Here is a 23,470-nt window from a genome sequence, read left to right as displayed (position 1 = left end):
TGCATCATCGTGTTTCTGAGGAGCCAGAATGGGCTGAGACTCATCCCTGAACCACTCATCCCTGACCCCATGTTCCTCCATTCCCCTGGCAGCATGGCTTACCTCATGGTAATGTAGGCAGTGATCCAAGGCAGTTTTGCTACAGAACTGATGGACAGGGGTAGAGCAGTTGATGTCATCTACCTGGACTTGTGCAAAGCGTTCGACACTGTCCCACACGACATCCTTGTCTCTACATTGGAGGGACATCAATTTGATGGATGGATCACTCGGTGGATAAAGAACTGGCTGGATGGCTGCACACAGAGAGTTGTGGTCAATGGCTCAGTGTCCGGCTGGAGACCAGTAACGAGTGGTGTCCCTCAGGGATCAGCGTTGGGACCGATCTTGTTCAACATCTTCGTCGCTGACATGGACAGTGGGATTGAGTGCGCCCTCAGCAAGTTTGCCGATGACACCGAGCTGTGTGGGTCGGTTGATACCCTGGAGGGAAGGAATGCCATCCAGAGGGACCTTGACACGCTTGTGAGGTGGGCTGATGCCAACCTCATGGAGTTTAACCATGCCAAGTGCAAGGTCCTACACCTGGGTGGGAGCAATCCCAGCACAGCTACAGGTTGGGCAGAGAAGAGATTCAGAGCAGCCCAAGGAGAAGGACTTGGGGGTGTTGGCTGATGAGAAACTGAACATGAGCCGGCTTCAGTGTGCGCTTGCAGCCCAGAAACCAACTGTATCCTGGGCTGCATCAAAAGGAGCGTGACCAGCAGGGCGAAGGAGGTGATCCTGCCCCTCTGCTCTGCTCTTGTGAGACCTCACCTGGAGCATTGTGTGCAGTTCTGGTGTCTCAACATAAAAAGGACATGGAACTGTTGGAACAAGTCCAGAGGAGGCCACGAGGATGATCAGGGACTGGAGCACCTCCTGTATGGAGCCAGGCTGAGAACACTGGGGCTGTTCAGCGTGGAGAAGAGAAGTCACATGGAGACCTCAGAGCAGCTTCCAGTGTCTGAAGGGGGGCTATAGGGATGCTGGGGAGGGACTCTTCATTAGGGAGTGTAGTGATAGGACAAGGGGTAACGGGTTAAAACTTAAACAGGGGAAGTTTAGATTGAATATAAGGAAGAAGTTCTTTCCTGTTAGGGTGGTGAGGCACTGGAATGGGTTGCCCAGGGAGGTTGTGAATGTTCCATCCCTGGCAGTGTTCAAGACCAGGCTGGACAAGGCCTTGGGTGATGTGGTTTAGTGTGAGGTGTCCCTGCCCATGGCAGGGGGGTTGGAACTGGATGATCTTAAGGTCCTTTCCAACCCTAATTATTCTATGATTCTATGATTAACACCTCCCCACACACACCCCCCCCCAAACCATGCCCTGCTGGTGCTAATGGCCTCCCTAGAGCAGCATTTCTCAGTCTAGGCACTGCTGCAGTCCCTGAGACACCATTTGTGAAAGTTTTTGTAGCAGAACAGATTCTTAGAAGAGGGGATGCAAGGAGGGAAGCTGGGAGAAGCAGGTCTGGAAAATGAGCTTCCAAATTCAGTGCAGCTCATTGCCACTTCCAGCCCTTGAAGGGAGAACTGCAAAATGGACACTGTGTGCCCCTGTGTGCTGGGCTGCACCCCCAGAGCGTGAGCAGCAGCTCAGGGAGGGGATCCTGCCCCTCTGCTGTGCTCTGGGGAGACCCCCCCCTGCAGCCCTGATCCAGCTCTGGGGCAGCAGCACAAGAGGGATGTGGAGCTGCTGGAGCGAGGCCAGAGGAGGCCATGGAGATGCTGCGAGGGCTGGAGCAGCTCTGCTCTGGAGCCAGGCTGAGAGAGCTGGGCTGGGGCAGCCTGGAGAAGAGAAGGCTCCTGAAGGGGAGACCTCAGAGCAGCTCCAGTGCCTGAAGGGGCTGCAGGAAAGCTGGAGAGGGGCTTGGGACAAGGGATGTAGGGACAGGCCAAGGGGAATGGCTTTAACCTGCCAGAGGGGAGACTGAGATGAGCTCTTAGGCAGAAGCTCTTCCCTGTGAGGGTGCTGAGGCGCTGGCACAGGGTGCCCAGAGAAGCTGTGGCTGCCCCATTGCTGGCAGTGTTCAAGGCCAGGTTGGACACAGGGGCTTGGAGCAAGCTGCTCTAGTGGAAGCTGTCGCTGCCTGTGGCAGGGGTTGAGACTGGATGAGCTTTAAGGTCCCTTCCAACCCAAACCAGGCTGGGATTCAGTGTGTTTCTGAGCTTGGTGCAGTGATGAACATCCCTTTTTAATGAAAGCCATGCCAATCTTACTGTTGAGCTTTGGGATCACCTCTGCAGCCACATTGTAGTTGCTGCCCTCCTGGGAATGAAAAGGAGTGGAAAGCTGGTGCCTGGTGGACAATAACACCTCTTGTTAGGGCTGCAGCTGCTGGCTGTGGGTGTCTGGTGCTTCAAAGTGGAACAGGTTAATGACAGGGATGCAAGCCCTCTGTAGTCAATGCATCCTGGAGAGGAAAGCTTTTCCCCAGCTCTTTTCCTGGTCTGGCTCTTTTTTCTTTCGTTGTCCTCTCAGTTCAGTAGCTGTATTTCTGCCTTTGTAGGGCTAAAACTTTCCATGTTACCATCAAAACCAATCCCTGGTTTTCCCACCACCATCAAAATGTTCTTTGAGCCCTTAAGCCCAGGGTGACTTGATCCCATTGGAAACTGCTTTAATTGTGGTGAGGCTGCTGCCTGGCCAAAGCTTGCTTATCACACACTGCCCTTCTGTAACACAGCCAGGAGTTTCTGGGCTTCCTTCTACACCATCCTTTGGGATGGGTGCTGTTGCTTGGAATTGCTTTCCTTGATTTAAATAGATTGAGTTTCCCCCCCCCCTCTTTTAGCTCACAGGTTTACCAGGAGATGAGTAACCACTCATGCAGAGTTGTAGTAGCCTTTGACAGCCAAATCCTCTGTCCTGTGGGGCTGGGAGTGACAAGGAGCACTGGAGGATGAAGCCATTCCAAAATGTAAGCAGAAGTAAGAAGGCATAGTGCATCCTTTGAAGCAGACTCCTGGTAAACTGGTGTGATCTGCCTGGTGGTACATGTAGAAACATCCCGAAGCACAGCACGCCAAGGTCATCCCATTGCACAGCTTCCTGCTCCTGGGGGAAAACTGCATCCGTGCAGACCTTGAACAGCCTCTCTTGCAAAGCACAACTTTGCAGGGAGTGGGACCTGGGTCTGCTGCGTTTGGAAAGGGCGAGGTACACCCTGCTCTCTGCAGGAGCTCCCCATTCAGCCTGGAACGGCGGGTTTAAACTTCATTAGTGCCCTTCAGAGGGTGAGCCTGGAGCTGGTTTGGCAGGCTCTGAGGCTCCATGGAGCTGGGGTGCCTCTCAGGCCCTTGGTTAGTCTGTGTGGGGCGGGCTCGGGTGCTCATTTGTTCCTTTCCTCGCTTGGCTGCTGTGGAAAAGTGGCTTTAATGAACTTTGTGGTGTGAAATGTGAACTATTCCAAGGGCAAGAGACGAAAGATCAGAAACTCAGCAGGTGAAGGGTTGTTTTCTGCCAAGGGCTGTGATGTCCCATTGGCAAAGCACAGCCTGTGCGTGGCGGGCTGGCTTCCAGCACGTTAATCCATCGCTGTTTGATTCAATAGGATTGCTCTGTGTGGTGATTAGATGCTTAATCCGAGCGGGTTTAGGTTTGCAACACATCTCCCCTCCCTTTGGTTTGCCTGCTCTGGTCTTGTGGCCTCTCTGCCTGCTTATGTTTAACCTCTGCTTCAGGTTTTTAGTCTGGATCTGTTTGTTTTCCAGCATCACTTGTGTGCAGTGCAGCTCTTACCCGTTGGGATGGACACCACGCATGACCCAGCAGCATAGCGTGAATGAAGCCAGGGCTGCAGAGGTAGAGCACACACATTGCAAAGGGGGTGTGCAATCCGCTGTTTGCAAGGGTCTATCCTGCAAATGCCTTCACTGAACCAGGCAGGAAAAGCCAGAAGATTCCCATCGTCTTCCGAGGGGTCACTGTGGCTCTTGGGAATCTGCTGCCTGCTTGCAGAGACTGGTTGTTTAGATGCTTCAGAAGTAAAGCTCTTGAACTCTGTCTCCAGTCAGTGCGATGGGAAATGGATGTGGACTGCTACTACCAGGGAGAAAAATACCCCCGTGCCTCCTGTTTGTGAGCACTGTGTCTGAAAACCACGTCACTGCATAGCTTTCTCTGTTCCACCCTCCCCTGATCCCACCTGGTCCTACCTGGCATTAAGATATCCTGATGCTGCGAGGGCTGGAGCAGCTCTGCTCTGGAGCCAGGCTGAGAGAGCTGGGCTGGGGCAGCCTGGACAAGAGAAGGCTCCTGAAGGGGAGACCTGAGAGCAGCTCCAGTGCCTGAAGGGGCTGCAGGAAAGCTGGAGAGGGGCCTGGGACAAGGGATGTAGGGACAGGCCAAGGGGAATGGCTTTAACCTGCCGGGGGGGAGACTGAGATGAGCTCTTAGGCAGAAGCTCTTCCCTGTGAGGGTGCTGAGGCGCTGGCACAGGGTGCCCAGAGAAGCTGTGGCTGCCCCATCCCTGGCAGTGTTCAAGGCCAGGTTGGACACAGGGGCTTGGAGCAAGCTGCTCTAGTGGAAGGGGTCCCTGCCCGTGGCAGGGGTTGGAGCTGGATGGGCTTTAAGATCCCTTCCAGCCCAAACCAGGCTGGGATTCTGTGATGATGGAGCAGAGCAACATGAAAAATAGCTTGTTGCTTTAACCCTGTCAGATTTAGATTCCCAGAGACACATTCCCTGGGTGCAGATTCCTCCAGAGATTAACAGAGGAATTTTTCCCACTATGGCCTTTTTCCGGGATGGATGGGGAGAATTTTTAGCCTCCCTGGTCCCAGTTTATGAGCAGGGACAGGGTGGCTGCTGGATGCACCGTGCTTCCCAGCGTGGTTCGTGCTCATTGGAAACGTGACTCTCAGGCCCTTGGAAGATCCTGCTGGATTTTTGAGGTGGTTATTCCAAAATTGGGGAAAACTCTTTGCAGCCTGTGGGTCTATAAGGAGTCCATGATCCACAAAAATAGGTTCTTGGGGTTAGGAGGCCTTATATAGACACAGAAGAGTTGGGTCTCCTTGATGGTGCTGAGTTTGGGAACTTCTGAGGGTCTCATGCATGTGAGAGCTGGGTACCTGCTGTTGGGATGATGATGAGAAACATCTCCTTCATCTACTTGCACACCTGTCCCCTTCCAAACCTCTTCTTCAGGGTTGATTTTGAAGAGCTTTTTAGGTTTCTCTAAGGAATTTTCCCTTCCAGAGCTCCAACTATTCCCTGACACCCGGATAGCGGCTCACCCGCATTGGGCTGAGTGGAGCCCAGGCATTTGTTGGAGCATCTGCAGCATCTCTGAAACCTTCTGTTTGATTTCCTTTTCAGGAAATACAGCTTAAACCCCTTCCAGCGGGCGCCCCAGCCTCCCAGGCTGCGTGTTTGCATTGCTGTTGTCTCACATAGGATTAATGTGTTGCTCTGGAGAGGAAGCTGATAGCCTGACCTGGCTCCTGCCGGCATGCCGGGTGCTGCTCTCCATGGAGGGTCCTCTGACCATGAGCTCCCTGGGTGGTTTATATCAAGTTATTCCTTTCTCAGCTTTCTCAAAGCGTTCCCTGTGTTCACCTTCAGGGGCAGCCCCGTTTTGGGATCAGTGAAATAAACCCCTGCGATCCCATTGCTTGCCAGCTGGGAAGCTGCTCTGAGGAGCCTTCCGAAAGGTCCTGTTCGGAGGCTTCAGGCAGGCTGTGCTGACACCTATCGGCAAGAGCTCCTTCCCAGGCATCCCAGCCAGCAGGCACACATCCCATCCGAGGTGTTCACAGAATCATGGAATCCCGGGTTTGGGTTGGAAGGGACCTTAAAGCTCCTCCAGCTCCAACCCCTGCCACGGGCAGGGACCCCTTCCACTAGAGCAGCTTGCTCCAAGCCCGTGTCCAACCTGGCCTTGAACACTGCCAGGGATGGGGCAGCCACAGCTTCTCTGGGCACCCTGTGCCAGCGCCTCAGCACCCTCACAGGGAAGAGCTTCTGCCTAAGAGCTCATCTCAGTCTCCCCTCTGGCAGGTTAAAGCCATTCCCCTTGGCCTGTCCCTACATCCCTTGTCCCAAGCCCCTCTCCAGGTTTCCTGCAGCCCCTTCAGGCACTGGAGCTGCTCTCAGGTCTCCCCTTCAGGAGCCTTCTCTTGTCCAGGCTGCCCCAGCCCAGCTCTCTCAGCCTGGCTCCAGAGCAGAGCTGCTCCAGCCCTCGCAGCATCTCCATGGCCTCCTCTGGCCTCGCTCCAGCAGCTCCACGTCCCTCTTGTGCTGCTGCCCCAGAGCTGGAGCAGGGCTGCAGGTACTCCAGTTTTCCTTCTTTTAGCTGTTCCCACTGTTGTGCTTTTGCCTTTGGGACCAATCCACCAGGATTCTGTATACAAAACCTGAGTTGGAAGGTGCCCTCTTCCCTTTTTGGTCTATACAAGCTGTGCTTTCGAAGTCTCTTTAAGTCCTCCCGCTGTGTAGCCAGATTTTACCTCTTTCCCAAAAGCATCTGCTGTAAAATCTGAATTCTGGAAGGCGCACGGAATGACAAAGCACTAACTCATGCTTGTCTGCAGGCCAAAAGGTGAATATTTATTCCTGACATGAAATATTTAGCACATTTAGCATTAAGCACTGGATTTACTGGAATGAGGTGGGGGGAAGCAGGCTCTTGTGTGAAGGGAGCACCGTGCGGGAACCGATGGCTTGAAGAGGAAGGTGATGGGGAAGGCAGCACATGAGGGAAGGGCTGGTTAAAGGGAAGATGCAAAGAGCTGGACTCAGTATCCCTTTGTGTGCTGGGCTGGGGCTGCCAGCAGGTCGATGTTGGGGGTTTCAGCAAGGAGCTGCACTTCCCTTGCAGCACATCTTGAGCGCTGAGCTTCGTGCGCTTTACTGGAGTAGACGTTTCTGCCCGTGCCCACAGGATGCTCTTTAAAGGACACTTGAGGTTTCTTCAGCCCCGCGGTAGCTCCAAGCTCACCAAATTACACAGCAACGTTTCCTGAAACACCGGTAATTTGGGGCTGCTTCGACGTCTGCCATGCCTCAGCCGCCTCCCTCCCGCTGCGGCGAACGCAACGGGAGCGTGACTGGAGCCAAAAGTGTGGAGCTCAGCAGGGCCAGGGCACGCTCCTGCGCTGCCCCACACATCCCTCCATCCCTCCCCTGCAATTAGCCGGTTATTATGGCCCCGTGTCGTCTGATACAGCAATTTCCATCTCTCCGTTTGCCTCCTGGAGGGAAGAGCAGCGGCAGGAGCTGATCCCCCCCCTCTGCTGAGCTCTGTAGTGAGCAGCAGGGCTGGTTTGTGTGGGATGCCAGACTGTTACTGCAGTCACTGAGGAGTCTGCAGGGCAGGTATCGCTTCGAGGGGTTGGGAGCAAACAAGCATTAAAGCAGAGGGAGGTGGGTGCTGCCTGGTTTGGTTCCAGCCACCTCCAGGGCAAAGCAGCTTTTGCAACGGCTGCACCCTGCACCGCAGAGCCAGGGCTGCAGTTCCCAGAAGCAGGGAGGTGGTTGCGAAGGGGAGCATGGGGTGACCTCACCCTTGGTTCTGTAGAGCTTCTCCTCCAGCATCGAGGTGAATTAGAACCATGGAATGGGTTGGGGTGAAGGGACCTTAAAGCTCATCCAGCTCCAACCCCTGCCACGGGCAGGGACACCTTGCACTAGAGCAGCTTGCTCCAAGCCCCTGTGTCCAACCTGGCCTTGAACACTGCCAGGGATAGGGCAGCCACAGCTTCTCTGTTCCAGTGACCCTTGTTTGCAGCATGAGGAGAGGAGGGGGCAAAGCCCCCCCCCCCCCCCCCCCCCCCCGTGTTCCCCACTCATATCTTGCCGCTGTTTGCTCAAGGTGCTGCGTAAGGACATCGCTGAGCGTTACACAGGGTGAGTCAGTGATCCTGCTCCGCAGGCTTCCGAGGGCACGGCCTCTCCTTTTCAACACTTTATCAGGCTCCGAGTCGCAGCATGCAGGGATTTCCTGGGTAAAAGAGAGCAGCACACAAACGCCTGTGCCATTGCAGCACTGGGGGTGACGGAGCCTCCCCGGCGGGGATTGCTCCTCCGCCTCCAAAGGCTTGCACGAAACCAGCTCTTTGGGCTCAGCATCGTGGGTTTGACTGGGCTTGTACCCATGTGTCACTGGAGGGTGGAAACTCAGCGTGGAGAGCCTGGTGGGAAAGGGTCAGATTTGGTTGCATCCCCCCTGACCTGCAAGAAAACCTCTGCGTTCGATATGAAAACCCCTGCGTTTGATATTCCCCTCCCCTCTCTGACAGGGTTTTTTCGGGCAGCAGAGTGTGCCTGCAAAGGTTTTGTCTCTGTTGGGAAGACAGAAGGATCGCGTTCGGTTTCTCTTAAAACTCGTGCAAAGCTCAATTCCTGTTTACTTCCAAGCAAGGAATATTTGGAGGTTTTTCTCAAAGCCAGATTTGAGGGAACGCTAAATCACATGTGGCTTTGGGAGGGGAAAATGATACCTTCCTGGCTCTTAAAAGCCTTAAGCTTTAGGCAGGGCCAGTCAAAGCCAGTCTTGGAAACATTTGTAATCCCAGTGCCTTGTTTTGAGGGCCTTGGGGATGAAACCAGGTGAAGGTCAGATGCTGAATCAAGGGCTTAGCAAGCCCTGTGTTGGGTTTGACTTGGGGATAGAGCTAGGGTAGTGCATTGTGTGCAGTGTGCCATGGAGGTACCCAGTCTTCTCCTAGGAGCTCTCCTTTGGCTCCCTAATTGAGTTAATTCTAATGCTGGGGTAGCTGGGATGCTCATCCGCTGTATTCCAGCCACTGGACCGCTGCTCGCCAGCTTCTTGTCTTCCTTTTGGGAACCCTCAGAAACTGCTGACAGGGGCAAAGCTTTTGGGCAGCTCTGCAGACAGCTGCGGAAACATCCCAGCCTGGGAAGCGCAGGGAGTGTTGGTTTTTCCATCTCTGGTTTCCCTTCTCAGGGAAGGGGGGGAAATTTGGGGATTCGATGCCATCAGGCATGTTTGGGATGGACCTTTGTGTGATGAAGGGGAGCTGGGGTGCTGCTGGGCTGGAGGAGATTGAGGTTTCCAGCCCAGGACCTGTGATTTGGCGTCTTCACGTCTCTGCCAGCCTAAAAGCCAGGCTGATAAAGGCAGGCTGAGCACAAGGAGGTTGCAGCTCTCCCCTTCACTGCTGCTCCCCTGGAGATACGCACAGGATCAAACAGCAGCCACACAGCCGGCTCCTGCACAAGGCAAGGTTGGAGGCAGGGCTATTAGAGCTCAGAGGCTGAGTGCAGTAAGTCCAAGCCATGCTTTTAGCCTTGTTTCTACTGTGACATCCATCAGCAGGGTCACATTTTTCCTTCTTAAAAGGAACTGGCTTTTTACCGCTTCTTTATGGCACAACAGGAGTGCCTTGGTGTGAAAAGCCCCAAAACGTCTTGTTCTTCTGCAGATGGATTGTACTGAAACACTGACAGTGCAGAGCTGCAGACTGCTTCATAGAGCCCAGACTGGGTTGTGTTGGAAGGGACCTTAAAGCTCCTCCAGCTCCAACCCCTGCCACGGGCAGGGACCCCTTCCACTAGAGCAGCTTGCTCCAAGCCCCTGTGTCCAACCTGGCCTTGAACACTGCCAGGGATGGGGCAGCCACAGCTTCTCTGGGCACCCTGTGCCAGCGCCTCAGCACCCTCACAGGGAAGAGCTTCTGCCTAAGAGCTCATCTCAGTCTCCCCTCTGGCAGGTTAAAGCCATTCCCCTTGGCCTGTCCCTACATCCCTTGTCCAAAGCCCCTCTCCAGCTTTCCTGCAGCCCCTTCAGGCACTGGAGCTGCTCTCAGGTCTCCCCTTCAGGAGCCTTCTCTTCTCCAGGCTGCCCCAGCCCAGCTCTCTCAGCCTGGCTCCAGAGCAGAGCTGCTCCAGCCCTCGCAGCATCTCCATGGCCTCCTCTGGCCTCGCTCCAGCAGCTCCACGTCCCTCTTGTGCTGCTGCCCCAGAGCTGGATCAGGGCTGCAGGGGGGGTCTCCCCAGAGCACAGCAGAGGGGCACGATCCCCTCCCTGAGCTGCTGCTCATGCTCTGGGGGTGCAGCCCAGCACATGGGGGGGGATGTTTAGGCCGTTCCTGCTCTCTCAGCCAGGCTTCTCTTCTGTGGTCACTGATTTCTGCATGTGCTGCTCCGGTTGCATTAGAGGGCTGAATAAATGGGCTTTAACAAACTGCTTATAAGGCCAGATCCTAAAGAGATAGGCCCAGAGCACGCGTCAGAAGCGATCAGAGGCTGGAATTTCTCTTCCAAACATCCCTGGAAGCCAGAGATCTTTGTTTGTTTGTTTGTTTTAAAAGTCTGTCTCTGCTTCTGGAGCCAGGAAAATCCATCCAGTGGAGAACACAATATCTGAGACGAGCTTCTCGCTGCTCATCCCGACCGAGTAAACAGCGTCAGCTGCGAAGAGATGTTCCCTTCTATGTTTAGGAGCAGTTCGTTGCGCTGCACCCTCTGCACGCCTCAATCTTTATCCCTAAGGAAAGATAATCTCAGCTGGGGCTGGATGGTGTTATCAGGGTGTGGAAACCTGCGCTGCGCCCTGACCCAGGCAGAAACCAGTGCAGTTACCCCCGTGTTCTGCAGGCGCTGGAGTCGGTGGTGAGGAACAGGAGCTCTTCCATCGGGAAGCACGGTCCCGGAGAGGAGGAAGTCCTCCCATGTCAAGTAGGTTGCTGCCAGGCTTTGAAGCACCGCTCAGCACATCCTGCAGGGAGCTGGGACCTGGAGCAGACTGTCACGGGGCCCCATGGAATGGAGCCGGGTCCCTTTGATGTCCCATTGCTACTCCGCATACCTGAGACCTGAAGTCACCCAGGCTGCCTTCCCTTTGCCCTGGGCAGGGCAGGAGGTGCTCGGTCTCCCTCGATGCCCACGGCAGCAGCAGCTCTCTGCAGCTTTAGACACAAGCAGTGTTAATTCTCCAGGTTTCCAGTCTTTGTCCGTGTGTTTCAGTCCTCCTGGTTACCACATGCATCTCTCGTGCAGAGTAGGGACCCAACTGCCTGCTTGGAGGAGGCTTTGAGAGGCCGGCTCTCCTTTGAGTGGTATTATTCAGACTTTTCCTGCATTGCGGAATGAGGCTCCGCTCATTTACACCCCTACAACGTCCACTAACAGGCAGAGCTTCCTGAAGAACAGGGGCCAGCCCCTGCCCTGGGCTGTTCGCATGTTGTTGACTCATTTGGGAACCATCTTGGTGTCTGAGGCTGGGGTTGACCTTCAGGTTACAGCAGCAGGAGGATGGCTCTTCCCACTCCCTGCAATCCCAGCCCTTTTGGACACGACACATCCTGGATGGAGGTGCCCCATCCCTGGCAGTGTTCAAGGCCAGGTTGGACACAGGGGCTTGGAGCAAGCTGCTCCAGTGGAAGGGGTCCCTGCCCGTGGCAGGGGTTGGAGCTGGAGGAGCTTTAAGGTCCCTTCCAACCCAACCCATTCCATGACTCTCTGACTCTGGGTCTCCTCGATGGAGAACCCAACCAGCTGATTCTCTACAAGTCACATAGGAACATATCCTAACAGCCTGGTTTGCAATGCCAAGCTTGGCACAGCAACTTTATACCCTACCAGGGAGAACATTTAGGCTGTGAACCTGCTGCTGGGGTTTAATGAATTGCACGCAGCCCCGGAATGAGCAGGAAGCCTGGAATTTGGGAACAAAGAGTAACCAAATGTGACCTTCTTCTGGCACCCTCATTGTGAAGGAGATTGTGGGTGTAGCTCTTGTGCCCCAGCACAAGGATCGTTTCCTGCACCACTTTATCCCCTATGCTTTACACCTGAGAGCAGCAGCAAAGTGTGGTTTGCCTCTTGAGAAAGGCTCAGGGACCCGGTGCCCATCTCCTCTGTGTCTGGCTCTCCCCCCCCCAGCTGGAACCCATCGCACTGGAATCGCTTTTCTCAGCTGCAGCATCTTAAAATAGCTGCTCTGGTTTCCTTTAAAAATAGTCCCTGTTCTGCTTGTCATTACCTGCTAAAAACACTCCCCGAGTCCTGTTGGGACAGCAGGGGAGAGGTTTGGTGCATCAGCCTTGTCGGACAGGGTGACAGTGCTCCAGCGGCCACGTGCTGTGCCCTTGAGCTGCCCCTGCTTCCCGCATCCATGGTTTTGGGGTGATGTATTTGGGGTTTATTTGGAAAGGGTGACTGCAGAGGTGCAGGAATCTGCCTGCTGCTGGTGGTGACAGCGGGAAGGAGGATGCTCGGATGCCTCGGCACTGGCTGGAGAGGGTTTAGCCGCTCCTGGGAAGCGGCTCAGCACTGAAGACATCAGTGACACAGCTGCTGGAGCAGGCAGGGGGGGTTCTGCAGCAGGCTCTGACCTGGCTCCTCACAGCAGCTCAAAGGGATCTGATTCATTGATAGCTGCTCTGGCAAAGAGACTCATGGCACTGGCAGTGCACCATGGTGGTGGTTGGTGCCTTGGCTCTGAGCTGCGGAAGAGAGAGGCTGTGACTGCAGACCTCAGGCTGCAGGAGGTGCCCAGACCTTGAGGAGGACTTGGGGTGTTGGTCAGTGAGAAGCTCCCCATGACCCGGCTTCAGTGAGCACTTGAGCCCAGAACCCCCCTGTGCTGGGCTGCACCCCCAGAGCGTGAGCAGCAGCTCAGGGAGGGGATCCTGCCCCTCTGCTGTGCTCTGGGGAGACCCCCCCTGCAGCCCTGATCCAGCTCTGGGGCAGCAGCACAAGAGGTACATGGAGCTGCTGGAGCGAGGCCAGAGGAGGCCATGGAGATGCTGCGAGGGCTGGAGCAGCTCTGCTCTGGAGCCAGGCTGAGAGAGCTGGGCTGGGGCAGCCTGGAGAAGAGAAGGCTCCTGAAGGGGAGACCTGAGAGCAGCTCCAGTGCCTGAAGGGGCTGCAGGAAAGCTGGAGAGGGGCTTGGGACAAGGGATGTAGGGACAGGCCAAGGGGAATGGCTTTAACCTGGCCGAGGGGAGGCTGAGATGAGCTCCTAGGCAGAAGCTCTTCCCTGTGAGGGTGCTGAGGTGCTGGCACAGTGAATTGTGATGGTCCAGCCCCAGAGCTCACATCCTGCTGCTCAGCAGGTCTCAGGCCCTTGTGGAGCCTTTTGAACCTCAAACAGCCAAACTGAAGGTCTGTCAGTGATGTTTGAGGTGCATTTCCTTCTGCTGTCCTGAGGAGTGACTGCTAATTCACACAGCACAGCTTTTAGGCTTTAATTGTGCTGCTTGACAAACGTGGGGTTCAGTGTTTGCTTGTGAGTACCTGAGTGTTCTGCCACCATCCTCTCTGGATGCGCTGGGATTGGGATTCCTTCTCCTTCTCCCCCTCCATGGAGAGAAGTTGGGAGGGATTTGGAGGTAATTACTGCTTTGATTCTGTGCTGAAGCACTAATTTCAAGGGCTCCATTGGAAAGCAGCAATTTCCTGGCAGTGAGTGACAGAAGTTTTGCCACACATGAGATGCGCTTTCAGCTCCTACTAATTACACTGACACAAATTGGCAGGAGACGTTTGCTTCCCAGGCTCCCAGCTCTAATTTTGCCTCTTTCCTCCTGTTCCTCTTCCCTTTATAAAGATGGAGTGTTAAAGACGGAGGGGTTTAAAGGTGGAGCCTGCGCGTTGTCTCGCTTCAATACAAGCGAGGCAGAGTTCAGCGCTTGTGTGGGTTCTGACCTCCCCCTTCTCTTTCCTTACCCAGGTTCATACCCTTCACCCAAGGCTGGAGCCACGCTCGTGGTCTACAAGGACTTGCTGGTGCTTTTTGGTGGGTGGACACGGCCGAGCCCTTACCCTCTGCACCAGCCGGAGAGGTTCTTCGATGAAATCCATACCTACTCACCCTCCAAAAACTGGTAAGAGCACATCTGGATTCAAAGCTCAGCCTTTGATCCTTGCAGAATGTAATTGAGCTGTAGGAATGCTGGAGGGCATCTCTCGGAGCCCGCCTGGGAAGCTCGGCGTGGTCCTGCTCTCCTCAGTGTGTCTCATTCCAGAGTGGCTGCCAGGCTTTTATTGGAACAGAAGGAAATGAAAAGCCCAAAACCACAGGAGCGCACCGGAGCCGTGGGGATGGGGCTGTCTGGGACCTCTTGGGTGGTGCTTGCTGCCATATGGCTCTTGACTTGCACCGAAACTATGCCAAACTCCCTGAGTGTTCCCAGCCAGCCAGGTGGGAATCAGGACATGGGGTCAGCTCTGGGCAACGGCACCAGAGGGACGTGGAGCTGTTGGAGCAAGGCCACTGGAGGCCATGGAGATGCTGCGAGGGCTGGAGCAGCTCTGCTCTGGAGCCAGGCTGAGAGAGCTGGGCTGGGGCAGCCTGGAGAAGAGAAGGCTCCTGAAGGGGAGACCTTAGAGCAGCTCCAGTGCCTGAAGGGGCTGCAGGAAAGCTGGAGAGGGGCTTGGGACAAGGGATGTAGGGACAGGCCAAGGGGAATGGCTTTAACCTGCCAGAGGGGAGACTGAGATGAGCTCTTAGGCAGAAGCTCTTCCCTGTGAGGGTGCTGAGGCGCTGGCACAGGGTGCCCAGAGAAGCTGTGGCTGCCCCATTGCTGGCAGTGTTCAAGGCCAGGTTGGACACAGGGGCTTGGAGCAAGCTGCTCTAGTGGAAGGGGTCCCTGCCCGTGGCAGGGGTTGGAACTGGAGGAGCTTTAAGGTCCCTTCCAGCAGAGACCAGGCTGTGACTCTTTGTGTGTTTTAAACACGTCATTGGTTTGGCTGTGAGCAGTGAGTTTATTCTGAGGAAAGGAGGAGATAAAGCCCCAGCTTCTGAAGGTTTTGGGTTTTAGCAATGGTCCAAACCTCCCAGCTCCTGCAGCCTCCTGGGGAGGTGTGATAGAGGCACCTGCACCAGGTTAGGGATCTCTGCCCTCACAGCTCCTGCTCTAGAGCATCCAGCCGTGACCACAGAGATGGCAGGAATTTGCCTTTCCCTTTAAGCACCGTTCGGCTGGTTTCAGAGCAGCCTTTCCCACTGCTGCTGTGTGAGAAAGGAGCAAAGCTCTGTCAAAGCAGCGGTGGTTCCTGCTCCTCTTCACTGAGAGCTTCCCATCATCAGAAGTGTCCATTATACAGAGCAGAGGCACCAGAACGCTGTAATTAAACCGTGATGGAAATCGTTGAGGGTGAACTTCAATTGAAAGGGGTGATACATTCACCGTGGCCCTGGGGCTTCGTCCTGCTTCAGAAATGGCTATAGCACATCAGGATTTCTAATGAGTTTCATTAGGATTTGCCTCTTTGGAGGTTTCCCCTGAGGTTTTCCTCTGTAACATGTTTGTGAGGACTTTTTGCCATTCATAGAACCATTGAATCAACCAGCTTGGAAAAGACCTTTATGTTCATCAAGCCCAACCATTCCCCAGCACTGCCAAGGCCACCGTTAACCCACTGAGGTCACTGGGGGCCTCACCTACATGGGTTTTGAGCACTTCCAGGGATGGTGATTCCACCAATTCCCTGGGAAGCCTGTTCCATCCAGTGCTTTCCTTTCCAAACCAGTGGTGAATGTCTTCCTCCCTCTTTCCCCAGGTGGAACTGCATTGTGACCACCCATGGCCCCCCTCCCATGGCAGGACACTCCTCCTGTGTCATTGAGGACAAAATGATCGTCTTTGGGGGTTCCCTGGGATCAAGACAAATGTGAGTCTGGTGGGGGGAAAGTGTCTGACAACAGCTCCTGCAAGCGAGGAGCGTGTTGTGGTGACCACTGGGTAGCTCAGAGTGTTTCAGAAGGAAACCTCTGCAGGGTTTGGGCTCTCCTGCTATAAGCACACCCTTTGCCTCTTCACGGTGAATCCCCTTGAAGCTCCAGCCCACATAGTACCCAATTCTGCCATAAAGCTCTGCCCTGAACCCACGTTTCACGTGCCCACAGAGCCTGGTTGTCTCCTCAACACTTGTTGTCTCATCCTTGCAGGAGCAACGACGTCTGGGTGCTGGATCTGGAGCAGTGGGCTTGGTCCAAGCCCACCATCTCCGGGCCTAGCCCTCACCCGCGAGGCGGCCAGTCTCAGGTGAGCTCAGCACCAGCACCCTGCCAAAGATAATTGTGGTAGGGCTTAACTCCCAGCTTCCAGGCAGATCTCAGCAGCTTGCCTGAAAGCTAATGCTTCATCTCCAAGTTATCTTCACCACCTCTGCCCAACGGGCCCTAGTTTCCCCCCCCACCCCAAGCCATCTGTTTGGTGAGGGTGAGCTTTCATCTCCATAACACTGATGCAGGTACCGTGCTGTATCTGGCACATGACTCAGACTCTAACGAGCATTTCTAGAGCACGCATTGCTGTTTGAACCCAGCCATCACCCCCCTGTGGCAGTTGAGATCAATCAAGTGTTATCACACGTTGGTTTGGCTCAGGGCCCTTTTGGATTGCTCCACTCTCCTGCTTCTTGGTTCCAGTGACTCTGGGTTGTGCCCGCTCTGGTTTATCGCCTGCCTGGGGCAGGCGCTCATGGGTGTCACCCAGCTTCGTGCAGGTGTCTCCATGCCTGCTTCCCTTCATGGTCCCTTGGGAAGACACTCAGTGGTTCCCAATGTGTGGTTCCTCTCAGGGACCCAGAGGAGATTGGATGGGTCGTGCCCAAACATGTCTTTCCTCCACTGGAAAAGAAGGTGAAGGGCCTCTCACCCACCACCAGCACCTAACAAACCTTGCTACAAGCACAAGCCCTCCCAGGCAGCCCATCGACCCTTATCTGAAGAGGGGTGTTCGGGCCCCTGTGCATTGGCTCAGCCTCAGGACGGGTAATTGCTCTCCTCCCTAAGAGGAACTGGTTTGTGAGCCATTTGGGACAAGGCAGCGGGGTGAACGCTGCGTCCTGCTCTGCCTCAGGCCCAGCAGAACCTGCTCCCCGTGCCAGCTCCACTCCTCATCCCGGGGCAGGCACCATTCAGCAGCATCTGTGCAGCCAAGAAACCAGGACCTGCCTCTGGCTGTGCTTGGAGGCCACACCGAAAGCATCGGCGATGGTTTCACATCTTCCCCGCGCTGAAACTCTCTTCTTTGTCCGCTCTAGATCGTCATAGACAGTGAAACCATTCTAATCCTCGGTGGCTGTGGTGGTCCCAATGCAGTGAGTATCCATGGGGAGCATGGGCAGGAGGTGCCCACTGTATCAGTGAGCCGCAGGTGCTGCAGTGGGGAGCGGGGGGCGGACGGACAGAGCCTGCCCCTCGCCCAGGTGGCATTTCATTCTGCAAACCTGGAACCAGAAGAGCTTCAAGGTCACTTCCAACCCAAACCATTCTGTGATTCCATGAATCCTGGGCTCCCATGTGATGGATTTTCCAGGGAAGCTGTCTGCCTATTGCTAGAGCCACTTTAATTAAGAAAGAAGCACCTCAGGCACTATCCCAGCAGCTCGCTGAGGTTTTAATTGAGCCTCAGAAGAATTAGAGAGAATTAGATTTTATACTGGGATGGAAGATGGAGATGATGGGATTTGTCTGCGACCACATAGGGTGTAGTCGCTCCTGGGCGGTCAGATCCTGATCTGGGTCACCGTTCCCCTGTCTGCAGCAGCACAGCACCGCTCCTGCCTCCCATGGGCTGATCTCAGCAGCAAACCAGGCTCCTGAACCTGTCCCACTTCTCTCCACAGCTGTTTAAGGACGCCTGGTTACTGCACATGCACAGCAACCCCTGGACGTGGCAGCCACTCAAGGTGGAGAACGAAGACCACGGAGCCCCGGAGCTGTGGTGCCATCCTGCCTGCAGGGTACGGACACACCAGGGTCTCACGTCCACCCCTGGAGCTTTGGCAGAGCCTTTAGGGACAGGCCAAGGAGACTGAGATGAGCTCTTAGGCAGAAGCTCTTCCCTGTGAGGGTGCTGAGGCGCTGGCACAGGGTGCCCAGAGAAGCTGTGGCTGCCCCATCCCTGGCAGTGTTCAAGGCCAGGTTGGACACAGGAGCTTGGAGCAAGCTGCTCTAGTGGAAGGGGTCCCTGCCCATGGCAGGGGTTGGAGCTGGATGAGCTTTAAGGTCCCTTCCAACCCGAACCATTCCATGAATCTATAGTTCCATATCCCCCTATTCCCCCCCCCAATACAGCACAAAGCATCCTCCTCCCATTCTAACCTGGCCTCTCCCCTTCTCCTCTTCCAGGTGGGACAATGCGTGGTGGTCTTCAGCCAAGCTCCCAGCGGGAGAGCCCCGCTGAGCCCCAGCCTCAACTCCCGCCCCTCTCCCATCAGCGCCACGCCGCCCGCCCTGGTCCCCGAAACACGGGAATACCGCTCCCAGTCTCCCGTCAGGAACACGGACGAAGCTCCCTGCGTCAATGGTCGCTGGGGCACCCTGCGGCCCAGGGCGCAGCGGCAAACGCCCTCGGGATCCCGGGAAGGCAGCTTGTCCCCAGCCAGAGGGGACAGCTCCCCCGTGCTCAACGGGGGCACTTTGTCCCCCGGTGCCACGGCGGCCGGCGGCGCCTCCTTGGACAGCCCCGTGCAGCTCGTGTCACCCAGCACCCCTTCCGCAGCCGAAGGATACGACCTCAAAGTGGGGCTGGCCCTGGCGCCGCGGCGGGGATCGCTGCCGGAGCAGAAGGATCTCCGTTTGGGATCCGTCGACATGAGCTGGGAACAGAAACCGGGGTCCCTGCTGTGCCAGATGGATGCTGTGGAGGGCAGGACAGTCAGCGCCAGCGTGAGGAACCCCCCGGAGCACACCAACGGCATCCACACGCCGCCCCACGTCACCGGCTCCCTCCCCGGCGCCGTGTCCCCCAGCGCGCTCCGGAGGAGCCTGGAAGCTGTCAAAGCCCTTTCCTCCAAAGGCCCCTCGGCCTCGGCAGCGCTGAGCCCTCCTCTGGCCTCCTCCCCCGGGTCCCCGGGCGCCGAGCCGGGCTCAGCAGCACGTCCTGGTTCTACCCAAGGGGACGGCCATTCCTTACCTCCCATCGCCCGGCGCCTGGGCCACCACCCTCCCCAATCCCTCAACGTTGGGAAGCCTTTGTACCAGAGCATGAACTGCAAACCCATGCAGATGTACGTCCTGGACATTAAAGACACCAAGGAACAAGGACGAGTCAAATGGAAAGTGTTCAACAGCAGCTCGGTGGTGGGACCCCCCGAAACCAGTTTACACACGGTGGTGCAAGGCAGAGGCGAGTTAATCATCTTCGGTGGCCTCATGGACAAGAAGCAGAACGTGAAGTACTACCCCAAAACAAATGCCTTGTACTTTGTGCGAGCAAAGAGATAATGCGGCCCCATCCTGCACCACCGCCTCCTCCCTTCCCTCCCTGCGGCTCTTCCCTCTCCTTCCCGAGCCCTTTCCCTGTCCCGCCGGTGTTCAAACTGTGAATTAGGGAGCAAGAATCCAATAAAATCCAAGCAAAACCCTCCAGCGCTGCCCCACCGGTTCCCAGGGAGCCCCCAGTTTTCACAGGGGGGGGGAGAACCCCCCCACTGCTGCCATCCAAGCCAAGGATTTGGGGGGGAGCCGGTAGGGAATTGGGGACCTCCAGCCTCTGGAGGTTGGGTTTGTTCTATGCAGGGGTTCGGGGAGGCTCCGTGTGTCTCCCAAACTCCTCCTAGGCCGTGAGTGAAAGCAGTTCTGTAGGAACACCCAATTCCAGCAGGCTGGAGGCTGTTTGCTTGGCTCCGTAAGGAAAACAACAGCAATATCCCGGCAGGAATCTCCCTTGCGCCAGCCTTTGCTTGACACAAACATGATGCCTTTGTTAGGTTTTGCCTCTCGCCCCTCGTTCCTGTCCTCTGGAGCATAAAGAAGGAAGAAAGGGCAGGATTTAGCATGTCAAAATGCCAAATATGCTAAGCATGAGCCGGGCGTTGGGATCCTCTCCATGCCCTGGGCTGGATCAGGCGTTGGGATCAGCCCTGATCCCTTCGGATCCGTGAAAACCACCCCATTTACCCTACAAATCCCATTATTCCCAGGAAGCTGAGACATTTGGCTGCCAAATCCCTTCTGCGCTCAAAGGTTTCCTATCCCTCAACAGCCCAAACCCCTTCAAGGCTGAACCAGCACCTCTTAGCCTGGGAATGGGGGTCATTTTTCCAGCCAAAGCGATGGATTTGGGTGGATTTGAGGGCGAGAGCAGCCTCGGTAGCGGTAACTGCAGCTCATCTTTGCACGTGCCTCCTTCCGCAAAGATTAAACCAACTGAAAATCCAAAGGGATTGAACCTGTGCGTCCTTCTGGGACAACCTCCCTCCATCCCTTTCCCCTCGAGACAATGGGGGGGGGGGAGTGGGAAAAACGGGTGGATTTTGCCAGGTTTTGGTCAACAACCTCCTTAGGGAGCCCTCCCCAAGCCGGCAGCGCCATGACGTGGTCCCTGTTCCCATTGGATTCTTTTCTAGCCCCACTTCCAGCCCCACTGAGCTTTTTGCCGGCCGGAGCCTTAAATCCCATCGCAGCCGCGTGAGCATGGGGAGGGATCTGCTTCATCCGCGGCATTCCCACCTCTGTAAATAAACCCCTCGTGCAATCCCCCCCTTCTCCCGCTCCAATCCCAGGTTGGGTTCATCCAAACTACCCCGCAATCCCTCAGGAGCACCGGAGGTGACGGATGACATCCTTGTTTCTCCACTCGAAGCTTGGGAATGCTTCGGCATCGATTCCCATTGCATGTCTCTTGTCATCCCACCCCATAGTCACCAAGGGATGGACAACGGCGCCGGGTTGACATCTTCCCAACACTTCCATCCCCAACCAATCCCCAAATCCCCCCAACCCCGCCGGGCTCATCCCTCCTCCATCCCCATGGCATGTCCTGCACCCGAACCCATGAATCCATCCCAAAGTTGGGCACATTCCCAACCGCTCCATGAGCCGCTGGTGCTGTGAGCGAGGGGCTGTGTCCCCCTCCGGTGTCCCCCCCCCCCACATCCTTGTCCCCACTGTAGGAATTTGGTGATATTTAAGCCCTTGTGTACATTGGGGGGGTTGGGGGGGGAGGGAATGGGTGCCCCCCATCCCAGTGGATTTTTAGCAGTTTAACAAATAAAAAGGAAAGAAACGGATGGTTGGTACTTTTGGGAATGGGGGGGATGGAGGGGAGGGGAATCCCACATGGTTGGGGGGATCAGGGGGGAGGTTGGGGTGTTAAGGGGCAATGAGTACGGGGGGGGTCAGAATAAGAGGTGGGAAAAAGGGGCACAGGGGTGGGAGGGGTTGGGAAAAGGGAGAGAGTGATGGAAACTGGGAATGCTGCAGCATCCCAGTGTCAGCAGTTAGGGATGGGGAGCCCAGATCTTGTCAGGGCTGAAGAATGGGGACCCCAAAGCCTGATAGGGGTGGAAATGGGGGAACCCAAATCCTGCCAGGGCTGGAAACTGGGAACTCCAAATCCTGCTGGATGGGGATGGAAAAGGGGGACCCCAAGGCAGGATAGGGCTGGGAATGGGCAATGGGGACCCCAAATCCTGCTGGGGATGGAAAGGGGACCCCAAAGCATCCCAGTGCCGGTGGCTGGTGATGGGGATCACCCCCAGGGACCCCGCTGCTCCACGTGCGCCCCCTACACCTCTGCGCATGCGCTGCCGGCAGTGGGCGGGGCGTGCAGACGCCCCGCCCCCCTCCGTCCTGACGTCACCCCGAGGCGGAAGAGGCCACAGGTAAGGGTTGGGGGGGGGGGGCGTCTTAAAGGGACCGCGGGGGGGGGGGGGGGACGGGAACCCCATGGGGGGGCGCCCCCCTGTGCGGGGTGCGGGGATCCCAAAGTGGGGAGGGGTGGGAGGGGAAGAGCAAAGCGGGGGGGGGCAGGGACATAGAGAGGGGGCCGCAGGGTTTGGGGTGCAGGGGCCGGGAGGGACCAGGGACCCCATGGTGGGGGAGCCAGGGACCCTGGGGGGGGGGGGGGGGGCAAGACTCGGGGGGGGGTCAGGGACCCCATAGGGGGATGCTGAGACCGGGGGGGGTGTGCAGGGGCCCAATGGGGGGGGGCAGAAACCCGGGGGAGTGAGCAGGGACCCCTAGGGAGGTGCTGGGACCCTATGGGAGGCGTCAGAAACCTGGGGGGCTGAGCAGGGACCCATAGGGGGATGCTGGGACCCTATGGGGGTGCTGGGACCCAATGGGGGGGAGTCAGAAACCTGGGGGGGGCTGAGCAGGGACCCATAGGGGGATGCTGGGACCCTATGGGGGTGCTGGGACCCAATGGGGGGGAGTCAGAAACCTGGGGGGGGATGAGCAGGGACCCATAGGAGGATGCTGGGACCCTATGGAGGGGTGCAGAGACCCTATGGGACCGCATGGGGGGATGCTACTACCCGGGGGGGGGGGTTAGTGCAGTGCAGTGACCCCATGGGGGTAGGAGGGGGGGCGAGCGGATCCCTCCGATGTCCCCCCCCAGGTCCCGATGTCATCGCAGAGGACCCCGGTGCTGGAGCCGGGCTGGCTCCTGACCCCCGCCGCCCGGCCCTACCTGGGCTCCATCCTGCACAGGAACCGGCGCCGGGTGTTCGGTGAGCCCCGTACCCGCTGTGCCCGCCCTGAACGCGGGGTCAGCGCCCCCAAAAACCCACCCCCGACACCCCCCATAGGGCTGCTGGAGCACCCGGTGCTGCCCCCCGGCCTCGCCGTCCCCTTGGTCCCCTACAAGCTCTTCCTGCACGGCAAGAGCGGCGTTGGCAAGAGCGCGCTGGTGGCCTGGCTGGCGGGGACCCCTGTGCCCCCCGTCCACCACGAGACCCTCGGTGAGTGTCTGGGGGGGACACACACACACGGGACACCCCAACAGCACCCCCAGTGTCCCATGGGGGGGTGACGGCCCCCTCTGTGTGTCCCCATCGGCAGGCATTGAGGTGACCACCGTGTATTGGCCTGCCAAGGCGCGCGCCAGCGGCCGCCCCGTCCTGTTCCAGCTCCGGTTCTGGGATTGCGGGGATGGAGCCATGAGGAAGTTTGAGCATCTCCTGCCCGTGAGGCTTTGGGGTTGGGGTTGGGGGGGGAACACAACATTTGGGGGTCACTCCCCCACCCCCGATGATGGTGCCGTCCCCATGGCCAGGCCTGTAAGGAGGAGGCAGACGCCGTCCTCTTCCTGTTCTCCTTCACCGACCGCGCGTCCTTCGAGGAGCTGCCGGCGCAGATGAGCCGGGTGATGGATCCCGATGGAGCGGGGCTGGTCAGGGTGGTCGTGGGCACCAAGTATCCTTCTATGGGGAGCAGCCCCCCAACACACACACACACACACAAGTGGGTTTGGATCCCAGTGTTCCCCATCACTTGGTGCATCAATAGGCTGAGAACGGGCGCGCTTCATCACACTGATGGGCTCATGGCACACACTGACACATGGGGGTTGTTGGTGTGCATGACCCTGTGTGTGCCCCCCCCATAGCTCCCACCACTCAGAACCTTGCTGGGCAGAGAACGCACACACCTCATGACACCGATGGGCCGCTCCCGCTTCCTTTAATGGCGTTTTTGGGTGGATTTTAGGGGTTTTGGGGTCTCCTTCGGCCACGTTTCTGTGTCCCACAAGCGGGTTTGCGCCCCGGTGTTCCCCA

The 23,470-nt window shown here is 56.9% G+C and overlaps 2 protein-coding genes across 2 annotated transcripts in view; both read left to right on the top strand.

Annotated features, from left to right (window-relative positions):
* Window positions 1-20,130, top strand: part of LOC133264157 (F-box only protein 42) — a 51,484-nt gene extending 31,354 nt beyond the window's left edge. Inside the window, exons 5-10 of the mRNA XM_061444088.1 lie at window positions 13,686-13,839; window positions 15,518-15,628; window positions 15,906-16,002; window positions 17,006-17,062; window positions 17,591-17,707; window positions 18,096-20,130. Of these exons, the coding sequence (XP_061300072.1) occupies window positions 13,686-13,839; window positions 15,518-15,628; window positions 15,906-16,002; window positions 17,006-17,062; window positions 17,591-17,707; window positions 18,096-19,193 (1,634 nt within the window). The 3' untranslated portion in view covers window positions 19,194-20,130. The remainder of the gene's footprint in view (window positions 1-13,685; window positions 13,840-15,517; window positions 15,629-15,905; window positions 16,003-17,005; window positions 17,063-17,590; window positions 17,708-18,095) is intronic.
* Window positions 20,131-21,537: 1,407 nt separating this feature from the next.
* Window positions 21,538-23,156, top strand: CPLANE2 (ciliogenesis and planar polarity effector complex subunit 2; the record flags this gene model as incomplete). The annotated part of the gene is made up of 5 exons (XM_061444087.1): window positions 21,538-21,574; window positions 22,312-22,423; window positions 22,502-22,654; window positions 22,755-22,879; window positions 22,969-23,156. Coding segments are annotated over exons 2-5 (572 nt in total), but the record flags the coding sequence as incomplete, so codon positions are not given.
* Window positions 23,157-23,470: the final 314 nt, after the last annotated feature.

Source organism: Pezoporus flaviventris, unplaced genomic scaffold, assembly GCF_033815535.1.
Source record: "Pezoporus flaviventris isolate CSIRO_AGI_PZ_B2104156 unplaced genomic scaffold, CSIRO_AGI_Pfla_v1 ptg000673l, whole genome shotgun sequence".
NCBI classification, from domain to species: domain Eukaryota; kingdom Metazoa; phylum Chordata; class Aves; order Psittaciformes; family Psittacidae; genus Pezoporus; species Pezoporus flaviventris.
The sequence above is the reverse complement of the archived record's forward strand: the minus strand, read 5'-3'. Positions and strand labels throughout refer to the sequence as shown.